We start from the raw sequence: 24,598 nt of genomic DNA, 5'->3' as shown, positions 1-24,598 counted from the left end.
GAAAGAAAAGGTGTAAGTGAATGTCATACCTGATGCATCATCTCCATCTATTACTAGATGTTATAGGATCAATGGATGCACATAGGAGGCTGATTTCAGAGATGCTGGCTGTTTAAATGCTGAAGTATTTCTGCAATGGTAGGCGAACACCCTCTGTCCTGACTTCCCCCTACTACTTCCTTAGGTCTCAGTCACCACCCTCTGAGACACGTACATCGTCTGTTTTTGTCCAGCAGGGGAACTCCAGAGCTCTGGTCCAATTTTAAGACCAGTGACCATCTGGAAGATCAGTGCCTGGACCATAGCGGTTATGAAATACATTGAATTCTTACCCCTGGGTACTTACCATGTAAAAATGCCCTTTAAAAAATATGGTATTATCACAGGGGAAGGCTATGTGAGTCATTTCACCACAGATAGAAAATGTTTTCTTTTATTCTACTGGGCTTGGTAAAAAGACCTGATGGATTCCTTGAAGGCATTTAGATATAGTGCACTTATTGTTGTCTACTTTTAGAATTTGGTAGGTACAAAGGATAAAAGTTTGGTGTAGTTCCCCACACCCTCCGTAAGACAAGAAGTTATAGATTGCTCATTACGACAAAAAAAAATGTATTAGCTCTGGCTTCAGTTCACACTATTTAAAACAAGAGTGGTTCACCCAGCAGATTCTCTACAAATACAAATACTTTTATTGAAGACATGATAATTAAAGCAACTGGGTAATTACACAAGCAAGTAGCCAATTTTGTCCCCCATTTACTAATATTTAAATTCAAGGTGGGATATTCTGCTCTCTCACAACTCCTGTTCCTTTCAGGGCAAGCTGTGGGTAAATGGCTAAGATCAAATTTGACTCAAACGTTTTCAACACATTGTTTAGTGTTTCCCATAGGATGGGAATGCAGAAGAGCAAATCAGGACTGAAACAGAGATTGTGGTTCAATGAAAATGCTATTTTATGTTTCACTCCATATTATGGCCATATGTTTCATGGTCTTAGCTTAGTAAACAGTGAGGGAGAATCAAGCCATAAGCTCCAGTCTTCTTTCAGTTGCAGCAAAACTCATAAATCAGCCCAGACATTCAACAGAAAAGAGCTCTTTGTCCTTGACGGTAAATGATGAAAGGGCAAAGCAAAGACTCCCTATGGTCCAGGTATCCCTGGGCCAGCAGGTCTGAACTCTTATCTTCTAGTATTAGAGTGGTTTCCTTTATCTCATATAGAACCCCAGATACATTCTGAGGCTACTAGTGTATATGTATGCATAAAGGTAATTTATAGAATCTAAATATTCCTACATGAGATTGCAGTAAAATAGCCATTTTTGTTTTGTTAGCCTATTCATTCTACATTTTATGTGAAGGGTCACAAAATAACAAAACAACAAGTCTGAGTTTGCTGTTTCCTCTGACTTAACTTGATAATCTCCTATAAAAGGCATAAGAATCAACTATTTTGGAAGCTAAGGAAACTGAAAACGTGAATGGTAACTATCTCTGGGATAGTCTTTGCTCAAATTATTTGCTGACCAAAGCACACATGAACACCAAATATGGATCCTTGTCCGATAATTAGCATAGACCCTCCTCACCATCACTATAGCACATTGAGGATTCTTATGACTCTCTCCATCCTAATTTTCACACAGGGCACACACAAACTATTCATGTTTTATAATACATTTTAGAGGAAAACTCCAGGATAACTCAAATGTTGAATCTCTAATAGTGAAATCTTAAGAATTTAGTCTATTTTCTTTTTTGAAATTCCACCCTGAGGAGTGTCGCAGCAAAGGGTTTGTTCCAGTTGTGTATAGGGGGTATTCAATCACTAGCTCTTTTTATGTGACATAATCATCAAGTTCAAGGAGCTGGTAAAAAAACTTGAGGAATACCTTCCTACCTTCTATCTTTTCACCTCTACTCAGAGAGTTCCTATGAAATGAAGGAAAACAACCCCAAATAAAAATAAGGTTGCAGAGAATTCCGAGGAAGTCAAGGGTAATGAAAAACAGCAAAGAGAGGCAGGTGAATGGAAAACTATGATGTATAAGGGAAAGAGGGAAAACCTGGTCCCTCTGGAGAAGCAGCAGCATACTGTGCATGATGAGACCAGAATGCAGAAACTGAGGCTAGGGAGAGCTCTCCAAGAAGGAGATGGATGGATGGAATGGGGCAGAGAGAAGGAGGAGGAGGAACAACTACTACAGCCTCGGAGCTACACAGCAGAAACCAACTCCCCACTTCTCCCCACAGGCTCCCTCCAGACCTGTACTCCAATGCACACACGAGACAGTGAGTGCCTCCAGGGCAAAGACTGGGTCTCATGAGCGTCCAGTCCACAGTGGCACTCAATCAATACTTATTCAAAGAACAGATGAGAGCAATAAGGAGGCTCCAATAATAAGAGCAGGGGCAAGGAAACTTGTGACTACCGGTAGGTCTTAGCCTTAGAAACTGAGGCTTCTTCTAAAAGAGTTTGGAAATACTCATCCAAACTCTGATGGTAAATGATAGCTATTATAGCCCATTATATTAAAAGTTCCTGTATAAAAGGAAGCAGATCTTTTGTATCTCTGTATCATAGTTAACTTTGTTCCCCCAATGTATCATCAGGCTAAAAAGCCAGATGTTAGTTGAACTGCATAGAACTTGGCCAATTCAATACGTACTGTCCTCCCAGAGCAGACACTTGGGAAGTGACGTGAGCCTGCTCAGACCTCTCAAGCACACTGATTGTTACCCTCCCCTTGTTCTTAAAAAGATGGATGAGAGACATGACTGGAAGAAATATTGCTTGGGGCCAAGATAGTCTTTTTTGTCAATTTCTTTTTCTAGTTAAATGCAGGCGTACTGGAAGAGGAAGGAAGATAAAAGAAATAAATGACTTTACTGCAGATAATATTAATAAAATAAGATTTGAATTTTTAAGTCATGACCTATTAACTACGTTTCCTTTTTTCATTAGATTACTTGCTTAGCTAATGAGGAAATACGGTGGACAGCATATCTCTGGGTTTCAGCAAGACGTTTCACAGGATCTCTGAACAGCGTGATAACAGAATTAGGTGGAGTTGTAACCAGCCATATAAATAATGCTGCTTAGTGTCAACCTGGGAAGAGGTCTCTGATGGGCCTCCTCAGGGCTTCTTTACGTTTTACTGAGTACTGACTTGGATAAAAATGGTGAAGAAACGATTATCAAACCTTTTGACGGCATGAAAATGGGAAGCGTAGCAAAATGTGGGACGGCAGAATTACGACGTTTACAAAAGCTTTGGACATTGGGGTGATGATAGCTAAGTCAACTCGACCAGGATGGTATTCTAAAGAGATAAAGGTAAGGTCCGATAAACCAGGTAGGTATATCACGTGCAGGATTTAGAGATGTCGCTTAACAATATCCATGGAAAAGACTCAGGGATTTCAGTTTACAGCCAAGTGGATTTATCATAAAGTTAAAGAAGCTTAAACTTTAAGGCCCCTTACTGGCATGCTCCCAAAGCCCTATACTTCATTGTGTATTAATAATTTTGTTTTCTTTTTCTGAAAGGGAGCCCCCCCAAATTATGTAAATTACAGAGCTCCTCAGAGCCGGCATCCCTTCCCCACTGACATTTAATTGTGGATGGTAATAGTCCAGTTACTTTTAGACTTATTCAATAGAAGATTGTATTGAAAACTATGGAAGTCATTGACTCTCAAAATTCTCACCTGGTCAATAACCCCTGAAGTATGGTGTCCAAGATGAGTCACAATATTTTATTAGAGAAACTAGACCGTAAACAAACAAGCAAACAAACAAGAGAACAAACTGAAACAAATCTCCTTGCTGGCTCCTTCTCCTTGACCTTAACCTCTAAATGCTAGACAAGGGCCCTTTTCTCTTCTGCACTGCTCTCTCTAGATCACTTCAGCTATTTTCTCATATGCTGATGGCTTCCCAATTAATAGCTCCAGCCCAACTCTTAGTTCCCTGAGCTCTGGACTCATATCCAACTTGGCGTCTGCTAACACCAAGGCACTGAAGCATGACGAAGACCGAACTCTTGAATTTCCCCCACGCCCATTCCCCTTTCTGCCAATGGAACTAGTTGGAAGGACAGTGACCAGGGACTGTAAGGAGCCATTAATATCTTGTTTTATGAAGAACAGTGAGTGAACCTGAAAATAATTAATCTGGAAGAAAAAAAAACTGGCAGCATTGGTGAAGGATGTCTAAGACACTGTCAGGTAGAACAGGGATCACATTTCTTCCTCGAAGATACTATAAGACAAATAAGGAAAAATTTTCTAACAGACAGACTGAGAAATGTCCCTTGGAGATGCTGATTTCACCAGCTTCAGATTTCAGGGAGGGATGGGTTAGCCAGATGATTGTTCTATCTCTAAGTTCTAGGTTTGCAGTTGACCTCCAAAGACTAAGACTCTCCTAACCTGAAGTTCAAAATGCACTGATAATTCTATTTTTCAGTCCACTGATGTTTAGCTATTCTTGTCAAAAAAATGTATCATTTTTGGTTTTTCCCAAATTGTGTTTCTGATCTCTGTAGAGTGACTAGTATGGATCAAGGACTGGATAAAAGGAACAAAACTGGACACCAAATGGCCTTTAACGTCCCTTTGTTACTGAGTCATTCTGACTCAAACCCTTTTCTCAGGAGCGCGCGGATGGCTCAGCTGGTCAGAGTGCGAGCTCTGAACAACAGGCTTGCCGGTTCAATTCCCACACGGGATGGTGGGCTGCGCCCCGCTACAACTAAAGATTAAAAACCGTGACTGGTCTTGGAGCTGAGCTGCGCCCTCCACAACTAGATTGAAGGACAATGACTTGGAGCTGATGGGCCCTGGAAAAACACACTGTTCCCCAATATTCCCCGGTAAAAATAAATAAATAAATAAATAAATAAATAAATAAATAAATAAAATTGACTCTTATAAATAAATAAATAGGCAAATGACTTCTGGAATGGCTACGTGAGGAGCTCCCACCTGCTTCCCACCATAACTACCATAACTGGTGAAAAAAACAAAACCAAAAAAAAAACCCCTTTTTTCAGTGCAACAGCAGGAAATCATAGCTCCATAAGGCTTGTAACCATAGTCCAGCCAATTTTCAATCCACTTTGGCTGTGGCAGCCTTTCTTCAAAGTCCACAATGTCAAGGAGATCAAGGCTGAGTTGCTCTGGTTGGAGCAAGAGGAAGCGTGAGTTCCACCCAATGTCCTCTCCCCACCTTACCGTCCCCTACCACCCCTGACACCACTGATCTAGTCTGTTAGGGAGAACTCGAGAGGTCCTTTTCCACATGTGTTGAGCATTACCTGCTCCAAAATATTGGAATGGGAGTTATTGCACAGAGTCTCTGGCCTGAACAACACTTGCCGAGTCTTGTGAGAATGAAGGTGTGTGCTCTTCAGAACCCACCCTAGTGATGACAAACCCTGGGGAATCTGCCCTTCCACAGAACTCACATTCTTCAGTTAAGGCCAGTTCTTTTCCTTCTGCAATCAGTGGTAAATTCTGATATGTGCATAGTCCGTTGTGCTAACATTCTACTTCCACGGGCTAGTAAAAATGATTTAAGCAACAATTTCATAACACTATGCCTTATTCAAAGAGAGAGAGAGGGGTATTATTTGGGGTCTAGACAGGTGAATTGCGACACCACCTCATTTAAAGCTCTGGCAATGACAAACCCTTTTCTCTATATATGTCCTCTGTCTGGTTTTACGGCAGGAAAAAGAAAATCCAACGATGTGGATAGAAACCAACCACTAGAAATTAGCTGCAGAACTGCAGCAGAATGCAGGAGAGGCTCCCATGTGCATACAGATGAGCTAAGGGTTCAGGGCTGAACCCCGAGCCTACAGGCAGGACAGTTAACCATCCACCGGTGTTACTGAACCATGGGGCTGTATCCAGTCCTCGGCCGCTCTCTCCCTTCCCCAAGGCAAGGTTCTGATAATGTGTGTGACCTCTGGGCTACCATACAAATGCCCAATTGCCGTCAGGCACAACATACACAAGGGGACACAATCATGCAAAAGATTCTGACATTAAAGTGGTCACGCACCAATTTCAGGGCGGCAGGTAGAGTGAGAATTGTAGTTCTAGCTTGGGTGTCTCAATGTGATTGAATAATTGGATCTTTACTACTAAGTGTGGGGACAATGATATGAGATGGAGGAGAATGGAGCCTGAACTCCAGCAGCCTGCGAGGATGACAGATCACAAGCTCTAGAGAAAGACAGGGCAAAAGCCTTCATCTTGAAGTGGAAAGGTGATACCAGCTGTGAGTGAGCCCTGGGCCCCTTCTCGCTGTGAGAAGCCAGAACTATCTGCCTCACGGCCCAGACGACATCACACCTTCCGAAAGCTTGGCTTTTCAATGTTTCTTTTCATACTTTTTTATTCCCCCGCAGTGGGTAGAGAGAGAAACATGGTTATGTCATCCAACCAGTCTTTTTATAGATGCCTCCAGGTGAGCCAAATGAAGCTGGGCAGTTTATTTACAGCTCTTGCCAGTGATGAAAAGTACACAGAGGCCTCTCAGTGAAGCATAGCCTAAGGAAGATTAAATGCAGAGACAGATGTCCCTTTGCAACACCCACGAGACTGAGATGCCGCCATCTCAGGAAGTGCTCAGGAAGATGGTTTTAAATAGAAGTGGTAACTCCTCCCGTCAGTACATCCCTCAACTTCTCCACGTGGAAATCTGCTATCAGCTACCCAACCTGTTGCGGTGACAGTCCTGAATTGTTTCTGTAACTACTATAAACAAACAAAGTGAAACAGGCACATTACTTTGGAAAGAGAAGTTTCCCAGCCAGGATAAATTCTCAAGCAGAAATAACCAAATTAAAATCTTCAATCTGATTTTCCCAAGTACCACTGTCATCATCTAGTTTTTAATACTTCACATGTATCACTCTTAAACACGATATAGTCATTAGAAATATTAATATTCTACCTTCAGTCCAGCTACTTTAACCCTCTTTTTTCTTGGGGGCATTAACTTGCCCCATGAATGTGCCCCATTTTCCTATATGTCTTCCCTTTCTCAAGCCCTGTATTTTTGGGGCTATTCAAACAGCCTAAGTTCAAACATTGAGACCAGGCATTCAAAGTAAGAGAAATCAGAAATAATCGGATCAGGAAAAATAAGTAAAAGAGATCAGTGAAGTCCTACCAAACGTCCAAGAGATCTTTGGAGTATTCTTTCAGAAAACAGGAAACTTGGGTTTTCTTTTGGGCTCATTTTGAGCATTTCCTTCATTTTTGCCATCTGTAAAACGGAGATTGTTCCAATCCCCCTCCATCTGTATCTCGGGCACATTAAGAATGCTGCCAATTAATTATAGATGAGTACTCTAAATTCTTTTGGTGATGAGCCACACAACTATAGAGCGTGCTAGATCACGAGTTTTGCTTATTTCAAAGGAGGTGTGACATTCCCTTCCCTTCTTCTTCTATCTCCCTGGAGTGCTTTCAAAGAACAGCCTGAGGCGACCACAGTAACCAAGTGATTATAAAACTTAGTCTCCCAGACAGGAGCCCACCTCTTGATCGGTGAAAATCTCTATGAAGTTCTGGAAGGAGAAAGAGCCGGACTGGAGAATGAGCTCTCCGGTATTTTCAAAGCACTGTCCAGTCAGCACGAGCAGCTTGTGTCTGGCCGCGTCAGTTATCATTAAGCGCACCTGAAACACAGCACGGGGAACAGAACGTGAGTCTCTGCCATCCCACCATCAGGACCAGGCTGGCCCGCCGAGTGCTGGAAGTTTATGACCAGCCCAAATCATTCATTCCCCTGTATTCAGATGTCCCCTGGGGTGTTGGACAAAGCCGATGACTGTGGTTATCAGCTCACCCAGAAACACCAATTTCCAAATGTGGCTACAGACAGTAGCAGTGGTTGACTTTCTCCCCCTAGTTTCCTTGTCTTTTTTAAACCTGTCTGCACAGCTGGCGATCATTTGTTCCACAGCTGTGTCTACTGGCAGCATGTGTTCTTGTGAGACTTAGGAATATCTCACAGGCTGAGTCACCAAGTATAATCCAGGTCCCTCAATTGCTGTCTCAGGAAGGTTTCCAACTAGGGTCCCAAGTCAGCCTCTCCCATCTAGGATCCCTTTCCTTCCAAGCCACACACCAAACACCCAGCTCCAAATGCAGCCTCCGATGGGATCAGTGAGGTACCTAACATTGAAAATAACCAAAAAGCTGCCCCTGAATATTTATGTAGAATGGTAAATGGTTTGCCCTAAAGAACACTGGGAACTTTAAGTGGCTGGATGCCAGCCTGTCCTTCAACAGAAACCCGCTCTAAGTGCCAAGGTATTCAATCTAACCGATTCTGCTCAGCACTAACTGACTACCAGGCACCATGGGAGGGATACAAAAGTAAATATGGCATGAGGACCCATTGCTCCCACAAACCCCACAATCTAGTCAAGGAAACACACATATACCAAAGTAATTGTTCCAGTCCCATCTGCTCCATAGGCAAGTCTGAATTCCTTAAAGAAATTCCTTATTTTTTCCATTTCTCACAGTTATTCTAGGCAGTCTGCCTAGATACATATTAATCTTCCAGCTTTTTAAAAATTACATTTATTTCCTGGTTCTGCTAGTCACACAGAGATTGCTAGCCCATCACTTGTCTCAACTTTGTGCTTTAATGGATTGTCAAAGAGGTCCTGCTGATCTGGGGCAGGCGAAGTGGGATCACAACAGGACACATAATGACACCCAAAAAGTGGAAGCAACCTAAATGTCCATCAGCCGGTCAACAGACAAACAAAATATGCTATATCCATACAATGGAATAGTATTCAGCCATAAAAGGAATGAAGTACTGATACACGCTACAATATGGATGGACCTTGAAAACATTATGCTAAGCGAAATGAGCCAGACACAAAAGACCACATATTGTATGATTCCCATTATCTGAAATATTTAGAATAGGCAAATCCATAGAGGCAAAAAGTAGGTTAGTGGTTGCCAGCAGCTGGGAGAAATGGGGAGTACCTGCTAATGGGTTCAGGGTTTTTTGGGGGTGATGGACATGTTTTAGAATTAGATAATGGTGATAGTTGCACAACTTTGGAAACATACTAAAACCCACAGAATTGCATACTTTACAAGAATGGATTTTATGGTATGTGAATGGCATGGTACATAAAATATGTCCATTTAATAAAACAGGCTACAGTCACAGAGATGCTCAAAGCATGGGCAGAAGAGACATTGTGGATAACGGGGGCCCCCAAGGACCGTGGCTACTGGACTATCCAAGAGGCAACCCAATTTCAAGGTTGCTAAACTGTAAGAAAGGAAGTGGGCAATAGAGAGATATCAACTCCTCTAGCCTGGGTCACCAAGGATTCTTGACTTTAGCCAAGTTCCTATCTTACAGTGGGCTCTGAAATACCCAGTTACTCTCTGGCAATTTCATATGATATGGTAACAGCGATATTTGTAATAAGAACACCCAACATCTATACTTCAGTTGCTGTATGCTAGGCTCTGTTCTAAGCACTTGACACTTCTAAGCACAACATTAAATAGGAGCATTAAATGTAAACACTGTTATGATCTCCGTTTCACAGATGTGGAAACTGAGATAAAAAGACAGTAAATCACCTGCCCAAAGCCACCAGCTAATTACAGGCAGTACCAGAGACCAGCCACTGACTAGGGGTAAAGAAGCATCTTGGACCTGGAACTTCTCTCTCGCACGTCCCTCTCCTGCTACCTGCCCCAGCCCCTCCAATCAGCTAGGTCCTGTCACTGTGTGAGGCCCCACCAGAGATGCCGCAGAGCTGAATACTTACCTCAGTGCTGACTGCTTCATCTGAAGGGTTGATCAGGACCACTGTTTCTAACACGTCACTTCGGTGATGAAGGATCTTTTGTCCTGCAGGCACAAAAACACAGACAAAAGAGGAGACCTTTAGCTTTTCCGGATTAAAATTGCCCCGCCTGCTTTTGGGATGGCAGAGGCCTTTCTGCCTCTGATGAAGCACATGGCACCAGGATTCTCCACACCATCTTGGGAAACACAATTGGTGTTACTAAACAAGTGTGTGCGGACCCCAGCAGGTTTCTCCTGGAATTGGGTCCGTGTGGTCTGCGGCTCCTCACGCTCTCATAACCCCCGAGTTTTCATGGTTGAGCGCCAGGCTGCCTCTGTGTGTTAATGGCAGTTTTCATCTAAGACAAGGGGTGGATGCCAGGAAAACTCAACGGGGCTCTTGACATTTCCTTTCTCATGGTAATTGGGGATGTTTCTCCGTATCAGCCTTTCTACTGGTGAGAAAAGTGCTGAGATTAATTAGGAGCCTTATTGTGAAATGAATGACATCCAGAAGCCCTGGCTAACAATTAGCCCAACAACCACTATGGCTTTCTGAGGCAGGCTTACAGTCTGTTGGGGGATTCACTAATTAATTCACTTGCTCATAGAAAAGTGGAAAAACTGTGAGCAAATGAAAAGTAGAGAACAACTCTCCTGCTGGACAGGGCGGCCAAATTGCCCCCTAAAGACAAGCAAAGTTGATGGGGAACAACAAAGCAAGGTGTTATGGAAAAGAAGAAGCCTGTCCAAGGAGGGCTGAAATTCTTCAGGGTCTTTGGCTCCACATCCCTGATTTCCCATACCTTGGAGGTTTTAGGGACATTCTGTGGCTGAAACTACCTCCAGCTGAAGTAGACTGAGGCCTACAGATGACCTACAAAGCCTCCCCCTCCATGGACAATAACATGAAAGTGATCAAGTGCTCTATGGCCAGAGTAGATGATAGATGCTCTGCCAATCTATCAGCGACAGAGAAAACGTGGGAGGGAGACACACTGTTGGGAGGGTAAACGAGAATATGTCTGCTGCTTGGAAATACAATGAAACTTGGATAACAGGAGGAAATGGAATAAAATCTGAGGAAGGCAGACACCAAAGGAGAGAAATACAAGAAGAGAGAATGACTAAAATGCAACTGTTTTCCAGGAAGACAGTTGGGCATTTCTTCAGAAAGCTAAAATAGAATTACTGTATGACCTAGCAATTCCATTCCTAGGTGGACAAAAGCAGGGACTTGAACAGATACTTGTATGCCAATGTTCATTACAGCATTATTCACGGGTAATGGTCTCCACAGACTGCCATCATGGTCAAAAGGTGGAGACAACCCAAATGTCCACTATGGATGAAACTAAACATGGTATATCCATGTAATGGAATATTATTCAGCCATAAAAAGGAATGAAGTTCTGATACATAGAACATGGATGAACCCTTAAAATATTATGCTAAGTGAAATAAGCCAGACAAAAGGACAAATACTATATGATCTTACTTATGTGAAATATCTTGAATAGACAAATTCATTGAGTCAGAGAGCAGATTAGAGGTTACCAGAGGTTGGGAGAGAGGGAATGGAAAGTTACTGCTTAATGGGTACTGAGTTTTCGTTTGGGGTGATGAAAAAATTTTGGAAATTGAGGTGATGGTTGCACAATATTGTGAATGTAATTATGCCAATGAATTGTACATTTAAAAATAGTTAAGGGCCGGCCCGGTGGCTCAGGCAGTTAGAGCTTCATGCTCCTAACTCAGAAGGCTGCCGGTTCGATTCCAACATGGACCAGTGGGCTCTCAACCACAAGGTTGCCGGTTCGACTCCCGCAAGGGATGGTGGGCTGCGCCCCCTGCAACTAGCAAACAGCAACTGGACCTGGAGCTGAGCTGCACCCTCCACAACTAAGACTGAAAGGACAACAACTTGAAGCTGAACAGCACCCTCCACAATTAAGATTGAAAGGACAACAACTTGACATGGAAAAAAGGCCTGGAAGTACACACTGTTCCCCAATAAAGTCCTGTTCCCCTTCCCCAATTAAAAAAAAAAAAAAATCTTTAAAAAAAAGTAAATAAATAAAAACCTGCTAAAAATCATTTAAAAAAAATAGTTAAAATGGCAAAATTTATGTTTTCTATATATTTTACCAGAACTTTAAAAAATTAATAATGTAATATACCAAAGCCCATTGAATAGTACACTTTAATTAGTTGAATTTGTATGGTAGGCAGATTGTAATCTCAATAAAGAGGTAAGAAAAAAAAAAAGCGGTCCATGGCACACAGCTTAGTTGGGGTTTTTTTTCTTTCATATCATCAAGGACCAGAAGTAGTACGGAAACAGCAACAGGTAGAAATACCACCATCTCATCATCAAGCCTGTTCTCCTCCATGATCTTATCTTTCCTAACTGCTAATATTTACCATTAGACCCCACATTAGACAAGGAAGAAGCTCAAACTAAACAATAATGGTGTCAGGCACTGTTCTAAGCCCCTCACATGTACTAATTCATTCAATCCCTAGAAGAGCTCTATGACATATATACTATGACTGTCCCCTTTTACCATGAAGACAATGAGGTCTGTAGAAGAGAATTATCTAGCTCAAGGTCACACAACTAGCAAGTGGTTGAGCCAGGACTTGAACCCCCATTCGCCTGGCTTCTAGAGTCCTCCTTTTCACTGCTCTGCAGTGCTGGTAACTGGGACTAGGATTTGGAAAAAACAGACAAGGTACAGACATCGAATGCCAGGGGAAAGCTAGGAAAAATCCAGAGGAATAAAATCAGAGATGAGTTTAAAGAAGCAAGAAACCAGAAAGCATTAGAATATTGGCAAAAGGGAGAGAAAAGCAAAGGTATCAGAACACCCACATAAAAGAGGGTAAAATTAAGAGAAAGTTTGCGATCCTTTACTTTTACTCCCAGTGCCTGAAAATGAAGAAGCCCCCAAACAGAACAATGTCACACAGTTTGAGCAGGCAAAGGACTGAGCCTCAAGAAAAATAATTCAACTCAGCCATAGGAAAGAGCATTTGTTTTATTACGAATGCGAGTCTGTAATCTGCTGGATGTTGCTTTTTGGCTTGGTTGTTTTAGCTTTTCACAAGCATATGCATTTAAAGCTCAAGCAAAAGAACATCAAATTGAATAAGCAAATGATAAAACGACAATCAGCAAAAACACGAAAACTGTCCCCTTTCTAAATCTTTCCATCAGTGGCCTCCTTGAAACAAAGACTTCGGGAGCTTCTAAGGCACTAAGTTAAGACAAAGTTAAGCAAAAGTTTAAGACCAAAGAGAAGTGAATGGTCATTTCCTTGATCATACTTTTGACGTGACTGCTTTCAGGCAGCATGAAGCTATGGTATGACTGACTATATTCTGTAAAAACCCATAAAAGCAGATTTGGCTTCCTCCCCAAAAGATGGTAAAGGAATCACAGCCCCTTTCTTTTGTAAGTGATCTACACGATGTGTCAACCCTGTTAACTACATTCTTCCAGACGCAAGTCTAAGCAACCAGCCCGACCAGCCCGAGCTTTGGCTCTCCCACCGCGCCCCTCCCGAGACACTACCTGGCATGGGGCTTCTTACCATCCACCAGAAGTTTCTTTCCTCTGTGGCTTCATCACTTGCAAACAAAACAAATGCCATGTGACAGTAGCCAGTTACCTTTACTCCTTCCAAGTCAAGTTTCAGAACTGTTTGTTCAGGAATTCAACTAAGGATTTTTTTTTTTGTCCATCTTTGGAAATACTGACAGCAGTGACACAGACGTGCACCAAGATGCCATGTCTGCTCCTTCAACAAAAGCCTTTTTATAGGATTGGATTTGAATGAAGGAGGGGATTTAAAGAGAGAGAGAGAGAGAAGCTTCAAGCTCTTGTCACAGACGGATGTTGGCCAGATTCTTCCCCCGACGACGTAACCAGGGGCTGGGCCTTCCGAGCATCTGGCAAACCCGGAGCCTGCCTGAGGGGCCGGAGCACCGTGCCCTCATTCCCGGCACCCCCATGGGATGCCAGCTCTTCTGGCAGCAAGCGGCTCTGAGCTCTGGCTGCTGGGACACTCACAGAGCTGCATATTTGGGGAATGTTTCACACTGGGAAATGGGCCAGGCATTCTGAAGGAGAGGCCACCACCCTCGTCTGCAAAGGTCTTATTCAGTTGCTTCAGAAAAGAAGTTCCCAGGAAAGAAAGACAGCACGGTTGCAGCCTGTCTCTCTCTCTCTCTCTCTCTCTCTCTCTCTCTCTCTCTCTCTCTCTCTCTCTCTCTCTCTCTCTCTCACTAATAGTCTGCATTCTACAGAAAGAGCTCACAGGGGAACCATTAGGCAGCTCCAATGACTAACTCTCATCAGCATTGGTCAGAGGGAAGCAAAAGCAGGGGCTTGAGATGGAATGATTGTCACTGCTGCTTCGAAAAGACAAAGTCCTTGAAGGCTCTCCACAAACTCAGTGTAATTGTGAAGGGGCAGTGGGAGGAGGGCATGGAGGGGACTGTTGACAAAAAAGGGGTCTGCTCAACCTTAGAAACAACACAGGATGGCCTGGGGAAGCCCCTGAAGCAGCAGGATCCTTGCAGACAATGAGACTTTTGTTTGTACACTGCCAAAGGCCATGCTTGAAGCTCACATAAGCCTCTATTTTTCAGTTATTGCTCGGACTTTTTTCCTTTTTGAAAATCTGGCAGATTCATTGAATCTATGTGTCTTTTAAGGTTGGGCTATTCTAGTGGTTTATGTTTTACTATATCCAGGTGACTTTGAAATCTCTTGAAGCAACATTTTATTGTCTAGGTATATAATTTATAAGATGTGTATGGGGTCTCCTCTCAAAGGAGTTTAATGTTCATCTAAACACACCACACACACCACACACATACACACACAAACACCACACACCCCCACATATACACAAACACCAGACACACATACACAACACACCCACACCCACACACACACACATACACACAAATACACACACACAAAACACACCCACACACACACACGCACAAGCTCTCCCCTGGTTTATGAGGAAGCTGACCATGGCTGAATTCAGACACCCAATGCTGTGGTCACAAGCAAACCACTATAAAACTCAGAACCTTCTCTCTGCACACAGCTGACCCGTCTCTCCCACAAACATCCCCCACACATCTGTTAACATCTCTGCTGAGGCCAGAGCAACTCCTGCAACAGTCCCACCCCAGGCTGGCAGCTGCAGAATGAAACAGCCTAGTGCAAAGGAGAGAATGCTGGGCCTAAAGTCCCAGCAGCGCTAAGAGATGGGGAAAACCTCTTGATAAAGTAATAACTAGCAATGCTAAAACCTTTTAAATTGTGTTTAAGTGGATGATAACTCTGTATGTCTTGGGGATAAATATTTAATTTCTATTTCCATTAGTGATCACAATCCAGAACTTTGCTTCCATAACTCCCTTTACTTGAAAAATGAACACTTTGCAAGAATAATCCAGAAATCGAAGTTGAAGATTAAAGAAAGCCTTCAGTATCTATTTAGTCGATAGGGAGGGTCTTGAGTCATTGATACAGATGGACGGGTAACCAAGACTGAGTCAGGGCCGGGGGCTCCGGCAGAAGAGCCCTCGTGCCTACCTATCTCTGTCCCTTGTTCCACCACTGCCTCTGATGCCCCGTCTTCACCCCCAATTATGCCGGTCCCTTGCCCAGGTGAAAACCAGAGTGGATTCTTTTTGGAAAAGGGATTTGACATTCAATTTAGCATTAGAAAAACTTCCAATGTGAAGAAGCAGAAATCTTAGAGAGGGCTAAAGAAGGTTCTAGAATTAGAAAGGGAAAGGCATGGGGTAAAGGACTGGGATAATTTGGGTAGAAGGAAGGGTTGGTAGAGCAAGAAATGGCCAGAAGCACAAAATATCATGATGTTAAAGTCTGTTTTCTTCTCTGGAAGGAAGGGAGGGAAGAAGGAAAAGAGGGAAGGAGAAGTGGTCTCCCTAATAAGATAAATGTCCATAGGCTACGCTACAAAATCTTTACAACATTATTGATTATATTTTCCAAACTGTCTTCGTATCCCAGTGGCAATATTGTGGTTACTGATTGTGCTTTCTAATCCCCTCACCTTCTCCCTCATCTCCACCCTCCTCCCATCTAGCAACCCTCAGTTTTTCCTCTATATCTCTGAGACTGTATCTGATTAGTTTGTTCATTTATTCTATTCTTCAGATTCCAAATGTAAGTTCAGAGATCATATGTATTTGTCTTTCTCTGTCTGACTTATTTCACTTAGCATAATATTCTCTAGGTCCATCTATACCATTGTAAATGGTAAGACTTCATTCTTCTTTATGGCTGAATAATACTCCATTGTATAAATGCCCCACAGTTTCTTGATCCAGTTGTCTACTGATGGGCATTTCAGTTGTTTCCGTGTTTTGGCTATTGTGAATAGGGGTGCATAAATTTTTTCAAATTAGTGTTTTGGATTTACCTGGATAGATACCTAGGAGTGGAATTGCTGGGTCATAAGAGGGATCCCTTTTCTCCACATCCTCGCCAGCACTTATTTGTTGATTTATTGATGATAGTCATTTTGACTGGTGTGAGGTGGTATCTCACTGTGGTTTTTATTTGCATTTCTCTAATGATTAGTGAGGCTGAGCATTTTTTCATATGTCTGTTTGCCATCTGTATGTCCTCTTTAGAAAAATGTCTCTTCATGTCCTCTGCCCATTTTCTAATCAGGTTGTTTGGTTTGATTTTTTTTTTTTTTGGTGTTGAGTTGAATGAGTTTTTTTAATTTTGGATATTAACCCCTTATCAGATATATCTTCCCCCATTCAGTAGGATGACTTTTTGTTTATATGGTTTCTTTTGCTGTGAGAAAACTTTTTACTTTGACATAATCCCATATGCTTAATTTTTATCTTACTTCCCTTCCCCGAGGGGATATATCAGTAAAAATATTACTAAGAGTAATGTCTGCAAACTTTCTTCCTATATTTTCTTTTAGGACTTTTATGGTTTCAGATCTTACATTTAAGTCTTTAATCCATTTTGAATTTATTTTTGTATATGGTGTAAGAAGGAGGTGCCTGACCACTGCAGTGTACACCTAAAGCTGAAGTTGAATAATAATGTCAACTATAATGTAATATATATGTATATAGTCACAGGAAGTGGAGTACAGCATAAGGAACAGAGACAGTGGAATTGTAACAGCTGTATACGATGTCAGAGGGGCAGTAGGTTGAGGGAGGGGGGGTTATCACTTTGTGAGGGGTGTAAATGTCTAAAACTGTTATAGTTTTGTACACCTGAAACTAATAAAAAACAAAAAAGAGGGAAGGAGTAGGGACAGAGGGAAGGAGGGAGGGAAAGGAAAATGAAAGCAGTGAGAGTTCTTCAACTCCATCTCTTCACCAAAGTGGATTTGCAAAGAGGAAACCTCTCACCTCCAACCCCACATGCAAAAAACACTCCCAGGGCTAAAATTTAGCTAAATGGGTGAAAGCAAGAAATAAAAGGTACTCAGTGTAGGAACTAAAAAGTAATTACCAACACCGCTCCCAGCAGCTTTTCATAACAGCGTTTCTGTTTGGAGTAACATCCAGGCCTCCTTTCTGCAGGAATCCACATAACAATGTAAAGAAAATGTGCTAAGAGATGGGAGAAGTTTGAAGAGCAAGGCTGCATGTGTGGAGGGAGGGCAGATGCCTGCATCAGCAGTTTCCTAGCAGATCTCTTCTTCCAGAGCCCTCACAGAAGTCCTTTCTATCTCTCACAACCACGGCTGGGCCCGGAGCAGGCCCCAGGCCCAGCCCCATCCTGGCAGGAAGATGTCTGCTAGGCTCCCTCCTCTGCGGGAGGGACGGTAGGAGCAAGTGGGGAAGCCTCACAAGCAGCACCAAGGCCGGTTCCCCAGAGCCTCGATAGTTCTCCCTGTTTCCTTCTATTCCACCTCATCATTTCCAAGCAAGAAAAACAGAAAGAGAGAGAGAAACGGGGGTGAACATGGGTTACACAGTAACAGTGCTTCTGTGAGGCCACCATCAGCAGATGTCTCTCTCAGGTGCCCCAGAGTAAGGGCTCAGAGGTGGCATCTGGGAGGAGGGCTAAGGAGCCCCCACCTACCAGAAGCCTCCCTCAGATATGAGGGAGAATGTGTGTCACGCGGTGTGCCATGCAGGGTCTCAGCTCCTGCTCCCCGCATAAGAACGCAGGACATGGTGAGGCCAAAAAGGAACACCCACGGAGCCATAGAGAGGGGATTCATACCACTATATTCTCGCTGGCAGCTGGGTTGGAGACACAGGGAACAAACATCCACCACTACCCCAACAAGGGATCTTCTGGCACCCGTCTCTCTGGCGGCCGGGTGAGATACACACAGCAGGAGCCACACGATCCCCAATCTGCCATCTGCCTCTCTGCCGGCCAACCAACCGACCCCCTAACGCAGCCCCGGCAGTTATATCAGTGGCTAATGGCTACCTGGTTACAGCTGATGGCCAACCAGTCACAGCTGATGGCCATCTACTACCCGAGCCAGCACCTTTCCACATGAGGCCAAAAGCCTGTAAACTGCTCTCTGGGACTCTGTCCCCACAATGTGACCACAAGGCAGGGCTATACAACTCAGCCCTTCGCGCCTGCCACTGAGAAGCTCTTAAGAAAACACAGGTGCTGGGAGACTTGGTTACACAGATCCCCAAAGACCAACAGTGTCAGCAGAGAACAAGGAAAGCCAGCTGTTACCGGGAAACTACAGATTCCCCCTCCGGGGAAGTAAAACTCCTAACATTGGAGGGAGTTTGATTTCCCAGCGACTCTCACACATCAAAATCAACTTGTTCCTCTGTCATATCTATCTACTCTTGCAGCTCTCAGCCTGAGGCTGGGGAAAGGACCCTTTCTAGGCTGGGTGTCCCAGGGACAACAGGGAACATGGGTAGAAAGATGGCAGAAGCTGGTTTCCAGGTCGCATTCATGTTGGAGAACCTGCCATGTGCTTTGTGCTATGCTACCTGAATCTAAATAATACTTAAACACCAGGCAAATACATGGAAGTGGTTAGTGAAAGCACCAAACTCTGAACACCAGAAAGCCAGTCCATCGCAAGAACACTGGCAGGAAACCCTTACAAGTGTAGAGTGCTTTAGAATTTTCAAAGCATTATGTCCTTCAGGTGGTACCTTGTTTAATCCTCCTAACATTCCTGTGAAGTGGTGGGGAGAACTACTACTATCCCCTCTTCATGGACCAAAGATCTGAGCTCCAGTGACATGCCCAAGGCCTCGCAGAGTGGGAGAGCAGAGCTAGGACCCAGGTCATGCTCCACATGGTCACTCACGGCCGAGACCGTAACGCTATTCTCTTCTCCACCTTTTCCTGATCCACCTTCGTCCAAAATAAAGGTTTTCAAGTTGTGATGCCAAGATTCCCCTTTGTAAGAGGTAAAAATGCAGCCTGGGTCAGCCACTGGTCAGCCAGTGCTTGCTGAATCACTCCCCCCTCCAACGGGCACGCTAGGCCTCCCACACGCAACCCAAGGCCAATTCTCTCTTTGTCTCTGCTGAACAATCAGAGCCCAGTTCTCTCCCACTTTCCCCCTGATATTCCTGGAAATGGTGTTTCTTTTCTGTTGGAAATAATTTTTGTGTTTGTTTCTGTGTTTGTTTCATCTCTGATGTACACTCCTGCACGTCACATTGCTCTCCAAATTTTCAGCGTTTGTTTTTTTAAGAGAGTAAGAACTTGCATTCTGTTATAAACAAGTTCAGGAGGTTTTGTAAATATATATTTTTTTAATTTAATAAGTTGTTTATCGCTTGGGAGTTAGACAAGTTTGGGGTTTTTGTTTGTTTGTTTTTAACCTTAGTTATCTTTTGTTTTACAGAGAATTTAGTTATTACAGAATTGGAGTCTACACCTATTTTTCTCTATATTTCCTGGTCTTAATTGGTTTTCCTTTTTGTTGTCATTGGTTTGGTTTGGTTTTTCATGTGTCTGTTAGTCCTTCCACCCTATCCTTCTCTTGGGTTCTCCTGCTTCATATTTCCCTGACTTTTAGATGCCCAGCAGAGCAAAAAGCCAACCCTCCCCGTCCGTCCCCCCCCGGACTTTGGAGTTTCTCTCCTTGTCCTAAACGTGTTCACTGCATGCAGAGATAAACGAAGCCTTTGGGGGGCATGCAGGACGACCTTGAGCCTGGTGGGAGAAAGAGCTTCATTTTACATTGCACATGCCCTCCCATTCCAACTGCTCACCCCAGGAGAACTTGTGTGGGAGTGGGATGCCAGGTGACAATAGGCCCGATTCCTTTTGCAGGCTTCTCATTGGACCCTCTTTCCAAATTCTCTCTTCAGGGTTTTTTCCCTATCTAATCCCATTCTCTTAGGTTCTCCTCTCCCTTTTCCCCCTCTCACTTTTTTAAATTCCTCAAGGCAGAGGAATGAGAACCCAGATCATCAAGGGTTAGAAGTGGAAGAGAGTGAAAGAGTTTGTTTCCTTTTTCCTTTTCTGTGTTTTATGCCCTGGCTGAAAGAAATAGAAATAAATGTCATCGATTGTGCTGATGAAAAGTCTGGCTCCCTGGAGAATAGCTAGGGAGAGATAGCAGTGCCCAATGTTGGCATGAACCGAGGGTGATAATTCAAAGGTTATTTCTTCAACAATGTATAGATGCTACAGATTAAAATAATGATAAAGACACACTTAGTGAAGGGCGATGTATTAACCTGTTAGTGGAGCCAACTCAGGTCTCTGTTCAGAGATTAACAACCACCTAGCACTTTCCCATTGACAAAGTGTGATCCTCTGAGCTCGCTCATTCACACCTCCAGGATGGGGTTCCAAGTCTATGAAGTGGGTCTGGGGCTAAGGCAAGCTGGGAGGCCTGGGTGCCCTGGTCTCTAAAAAACCTGCTGCAGACAAAGAAAAACACTTACGCTCCTCGTGCACAAGAAAGGAGTCCCTTCTTCTGCCTTCAATGTTCAAGGAGCCTGGGAACCAAGGAGAAAAAGTTCTGCCCAGGAGTCTTATGAGAAGAACTTGTCACTCTTATGTATAAGGAATCAGAATATCCTCATCTCACAGAACGGCAGCACCCGAAGAAACCCTGGTCACAATTCCATCCCCTCTCTCTCCTCTTCCTTTACAAAAGAGAAAGCCAAACCTCAGAGGCACACAGTGGCCTGTCATAGAGAACTGACTGTTTTATTTGGACAGCTGCCAAAGGCAATTCCTATGCATATTGTAGACAGCTCTCTTTGGGGGTAGGTGCTAAAATAATAACACTACCTTTCATCTGTGATGCACTTCATGGATTATAAAATCTTTTTATTTGCATGTTAATCATTAGCACAGCACAAAGATCAATTGTTATAATTATTCCTTTTTTATGGATAGGAAAATTGAAACTGATCAGGCAAGTTATTGAATAAAACTTAGCTGCCTTATCCAGCATCACAGCGATAAAATAAGCTGTTGAACTAGATTTTAAATCTGGCCTGGCTGCCTCCTGATCTTGCCACTGCCCCGTAATACTTTTCAGATTGTTGTAGGAGTTTACAAGGTCCAAATCCTCACTTTTTAAAAACAAAATTTATCCGACATATATTTTCCTTAGTGAGTAATAGACTACTCCCAGCATTTGAAATCTAGGTTTGGGAATTATTTTGTTTTGAGGACACATACCTTGTGCTACATACCCTGCCAAGTACGAGGTTAAACCATGAGATTGCTGATATCAGCTACTTTTAACCTCAAAAATAGCGCTTTCTTATGGTTCAGCAATTAGGCCTAACTTTCTTGAGATCAGAATAGGTTTCAGAGAATATTTTTAAATCTTACTGGTCTCCTGCTTTTCTAAGAGATGCTTTATTTCCTGTTTGTTAAGACAATGTGAATTACTTATAAAAGGACACAGTTCTGAAATTTAATTCAGGCAAATTAGTGCTGCTTTCATGCACTAGCAATGAGATTAAAACAGGAATGTGAGATATAGAGAACAAATTGATGAATGCCAGATGGGAGGGGGGTTGGGAGGCTGGGTGAAAAACTGGAAGGGATTAAGAAGTACAAATTGATAGTTACAAAATATTCACTATGCTGTAAAGTACAGCACAGGGAATACAGTCAATAGTATTGTAATAACTATGTATGGTGTCAGGTGGGTACTAGACTTATTGGGAGGATCACCTCGTAAGTTATATAAATGTCTAACCAATATGCTGTACACCTGAAACTAATGTAATATCGAATGTCAACTGTAATTGAAACTTTTTTTTTTTTTTCATTTAAAAGAAGAAAGAATGAATGCGATGCTCTCCCTATCTTGAAGGGAAGATAGTTTAATGGGGAGACTAGTATTACTGACAGTGTCTAATTTGGGAAATGTAATTCAAAAGTAATGTCTGATACACAGCAGGAGCTCAAACAATATTTGATAGAAGAATAAATAATAAAAATGGCTAAGGTATAGTGAATACCTGCCCTTGCTTGGGCATTGGCCTATGTTCTTGAAGTGTGGTTATCACATTTAATCTGCACATAACCCTCTGAGGAAGGCACTATTCCCATTTTACAGATGAGGAAAATGAGGCATAGGACAGTTAAGCAACAGCCCAAGGGAGTATGGAGCTAGGACGGAAGCCCACCCCGGGTGGTCAGTTCCCAGAACCCCGGCTCTTAGCTAACAGGCCATTTTAAAAGAGGAAGGTAGGCAGAGAGGAGTGGGTTTGGTTTGGGTGAGTTGAGTTAGAGGTCCCTGTGGGAGATCCAGGTGGCTCTGTCCAATAGGCAGGCAGAAGTGGATTGATGCTTAGGTGATAGTTTGGGCCAGAAGCACAACTCTGGAAGGCATCATGCATTTTTAGGTTATGCTCTAGGAGAACATAGAGCCTTTTGATGAGAACAGTTTTGGGAAACACCACTATTTAAAGGGCAGGCAAAAGCAGGAAAAAAACCATGAAGGTGATGGAGAAAAAGCATGATAGAAGTGACGTGGCCATGCGTTCTCTGCTCACCTTCTCTGCAGCCCCTGAGGTGACCCAGCATTGCAGTGCTGTCCTGATTTGCAAACTTAAACCACCTCCACAAGAGGAGAGTCGAGGCAGACTATCCCAAGGACATTAAATAATCCAATAATAATTCACACCTGCATTTCAAATTCAACTCAAAACATACTTTGACCTACACATCTACTGCTCTGATACTTTACTTAGCCTGTGGGCATAACTTTATTTTCTGTCCGGGAGACATCTGCATGGTGGAAGAAAAAGACTGTAGGCTGACAATTCTTAGCATGTAATATACCGCACAATCACCCAAGGAGCTCAATAAATATACAGATTTGCATGGCCACCCACAGAGGGTCTGATTCAGGAGGCGGGATGGGGCCTGAGACGCCGCATTTCTGAAGTCTCTCAGGTGACATTGATGGTTCTGTGATCTCTTCTTTGAGAAACAAGACAGTGTAGACGATAAATACGCTATTGATCAATAACAACATAGTAAGCAACCTTATTTAAAATCATTGTCACATTGTTTTTATGTATTACTGTCCTAATGTCTGAACATACTGCTAGAATTATTTCCCTTGGGAGTAAATGTGATCATTAAAGGCTTAAACAACTTTTTCCAGTAACTATCGATTCTCAGAATCATTTGACAATTTTATCTGACATTTAATTTGCCATCAAACTCCTGCCATTGATCAAATCCAGAGAAACGGTTGACCTTTCACCCTCATCTGTTACTGTTCGGGACCAAATCGTCCACACTATTCACCCTCAAAGCCAGCTGCCTTAAAAACAAAAATCAAATTAGTCCTTTTGGTACTGGCTCTTGAAAAGGAAACCAAAACAAACACAAAACACAAACAGCTGACATAGCAAATATTACCCCTCATCTCTAATAATCAACCCCTTGGAAGCCCTTAGCCCTAGACCAGGGAGAAACGTCACGAGTTGATTTTTCTCCAATAAAGTCCCAAGAGGGCACTGTTGCCCATAGTGGCAGCATCAGCCTGGGGCACAGCAACCAGCTTGATGATGTGCCAGGAAGGAACTTCTGAAGGTCAAGAGCCAGGAGGATGAGGCTCAAGGGACCTAAGTTCTGGTCTTTGCTGAAATGATGCCTCAACTGCCACCATCTGGAACAAGTAATGGGAGGGTGGATGCTAGGTCCTGTGTGCCAGCCGTTATATCTGATCATCTCTTTAAAAGTATTTGGCATAAAGCCTTAGCCCAACCCAAGGGCGCTCTGACTTTTGTTGTTTGTTTTAGCTTAATTTATTTATATGCTGCCTCATTCAGCAGGGGAGGTGGAGATGGCTCAGTCATGCATGCTGACGGAATCGGCACCTGTGTATTTCCACTTTCCACTGTTGCCTGTGCTGTCCAGTCACGGCTCGGTGCTTGGGCTGCCCAGAAAAGTACACCCAGTTCTCACTGACCTGGGGCCTTCCTTCTCCTAGTGCTGAAGGGCAATTGTCAGCATTCCAGGGCTGGAACCCAATTCCTCTTTACTTTCCTGTTCTTTGCCCTCAGTTATGTGCATTGTCTGCTGACCCAAAGTGAAGTTCCACTGAGCGCCTGGTCCTCCACTTCTCAGTCACATGCTCTGCTCAGATCTGGCCAACTCCGGAGCATACGCTTTCCATTTTGAAAGGTCTTTTCTTTAAACTCATGGCTCCCAACCAGTCTCTCCTGATCTCTGCCACATCTCGATCCCTTACTGTGCGC

General features: G+C 43.2%; 1 protein-coding gene across 3 annotated transcripts in view; it reads right to left on the bottom strand.

Moving 5' to 3' along the window:
- The window catches only part of MAP1B (microtubule associated protein 1B), a 93,793-nt gene that overhangs the window by 13,046 nt on the left and 56,149 nt on the right, over positions 1-24,598 (bottom strand). The window contains exons 1-3 of one of the 3 annotated variants that reach the window (XM_074328851.2): positions 20,801-21,014; positions 9,846-9,928; positions 7,566-7,706 (exon numbers count right to left, since the gene is read on the bottom strand). In XM_074328851.2, coding sequence (XP_074184952.1) covers positions 7,566-7,697 — 132 coding nt within the window. In that variant the 5' untranslated portion in view covers positions 7,698-7,706; positions 9,846-9,928; positions 20,801-21,014. Of the gene's footprint in view, positions 1-7,565; positions 7,707-9,845; positions 9,929-13,461; positions 13,786-20,800; positions 21,015-24,598 lie in introns of those variants that run through there. The other 2 variants (XM_019728088.3, XM_019728087.3) reach the window with 2 other exon arrangements.

Source organism: Rhinolophus sinicus, chromosome 3 (genome assembly GCF_057876585.1).
Source record: "Rhinolophus sinicus isolate RSI-liver-muscle chromosome 3, RSI-T2T, whole genome shotgun sequence".
In the NCBI taxonomy this organism is placed as follows: Eukaryota; Metazoa; Chordata; class Mammalia; order Chiroptera; family Rhinolophidae; genus Rhinolophus; species Rhinolophus sinicus.
This window is presented reverse-complemented; position numbering and strand designations above follow the sequence as displayed.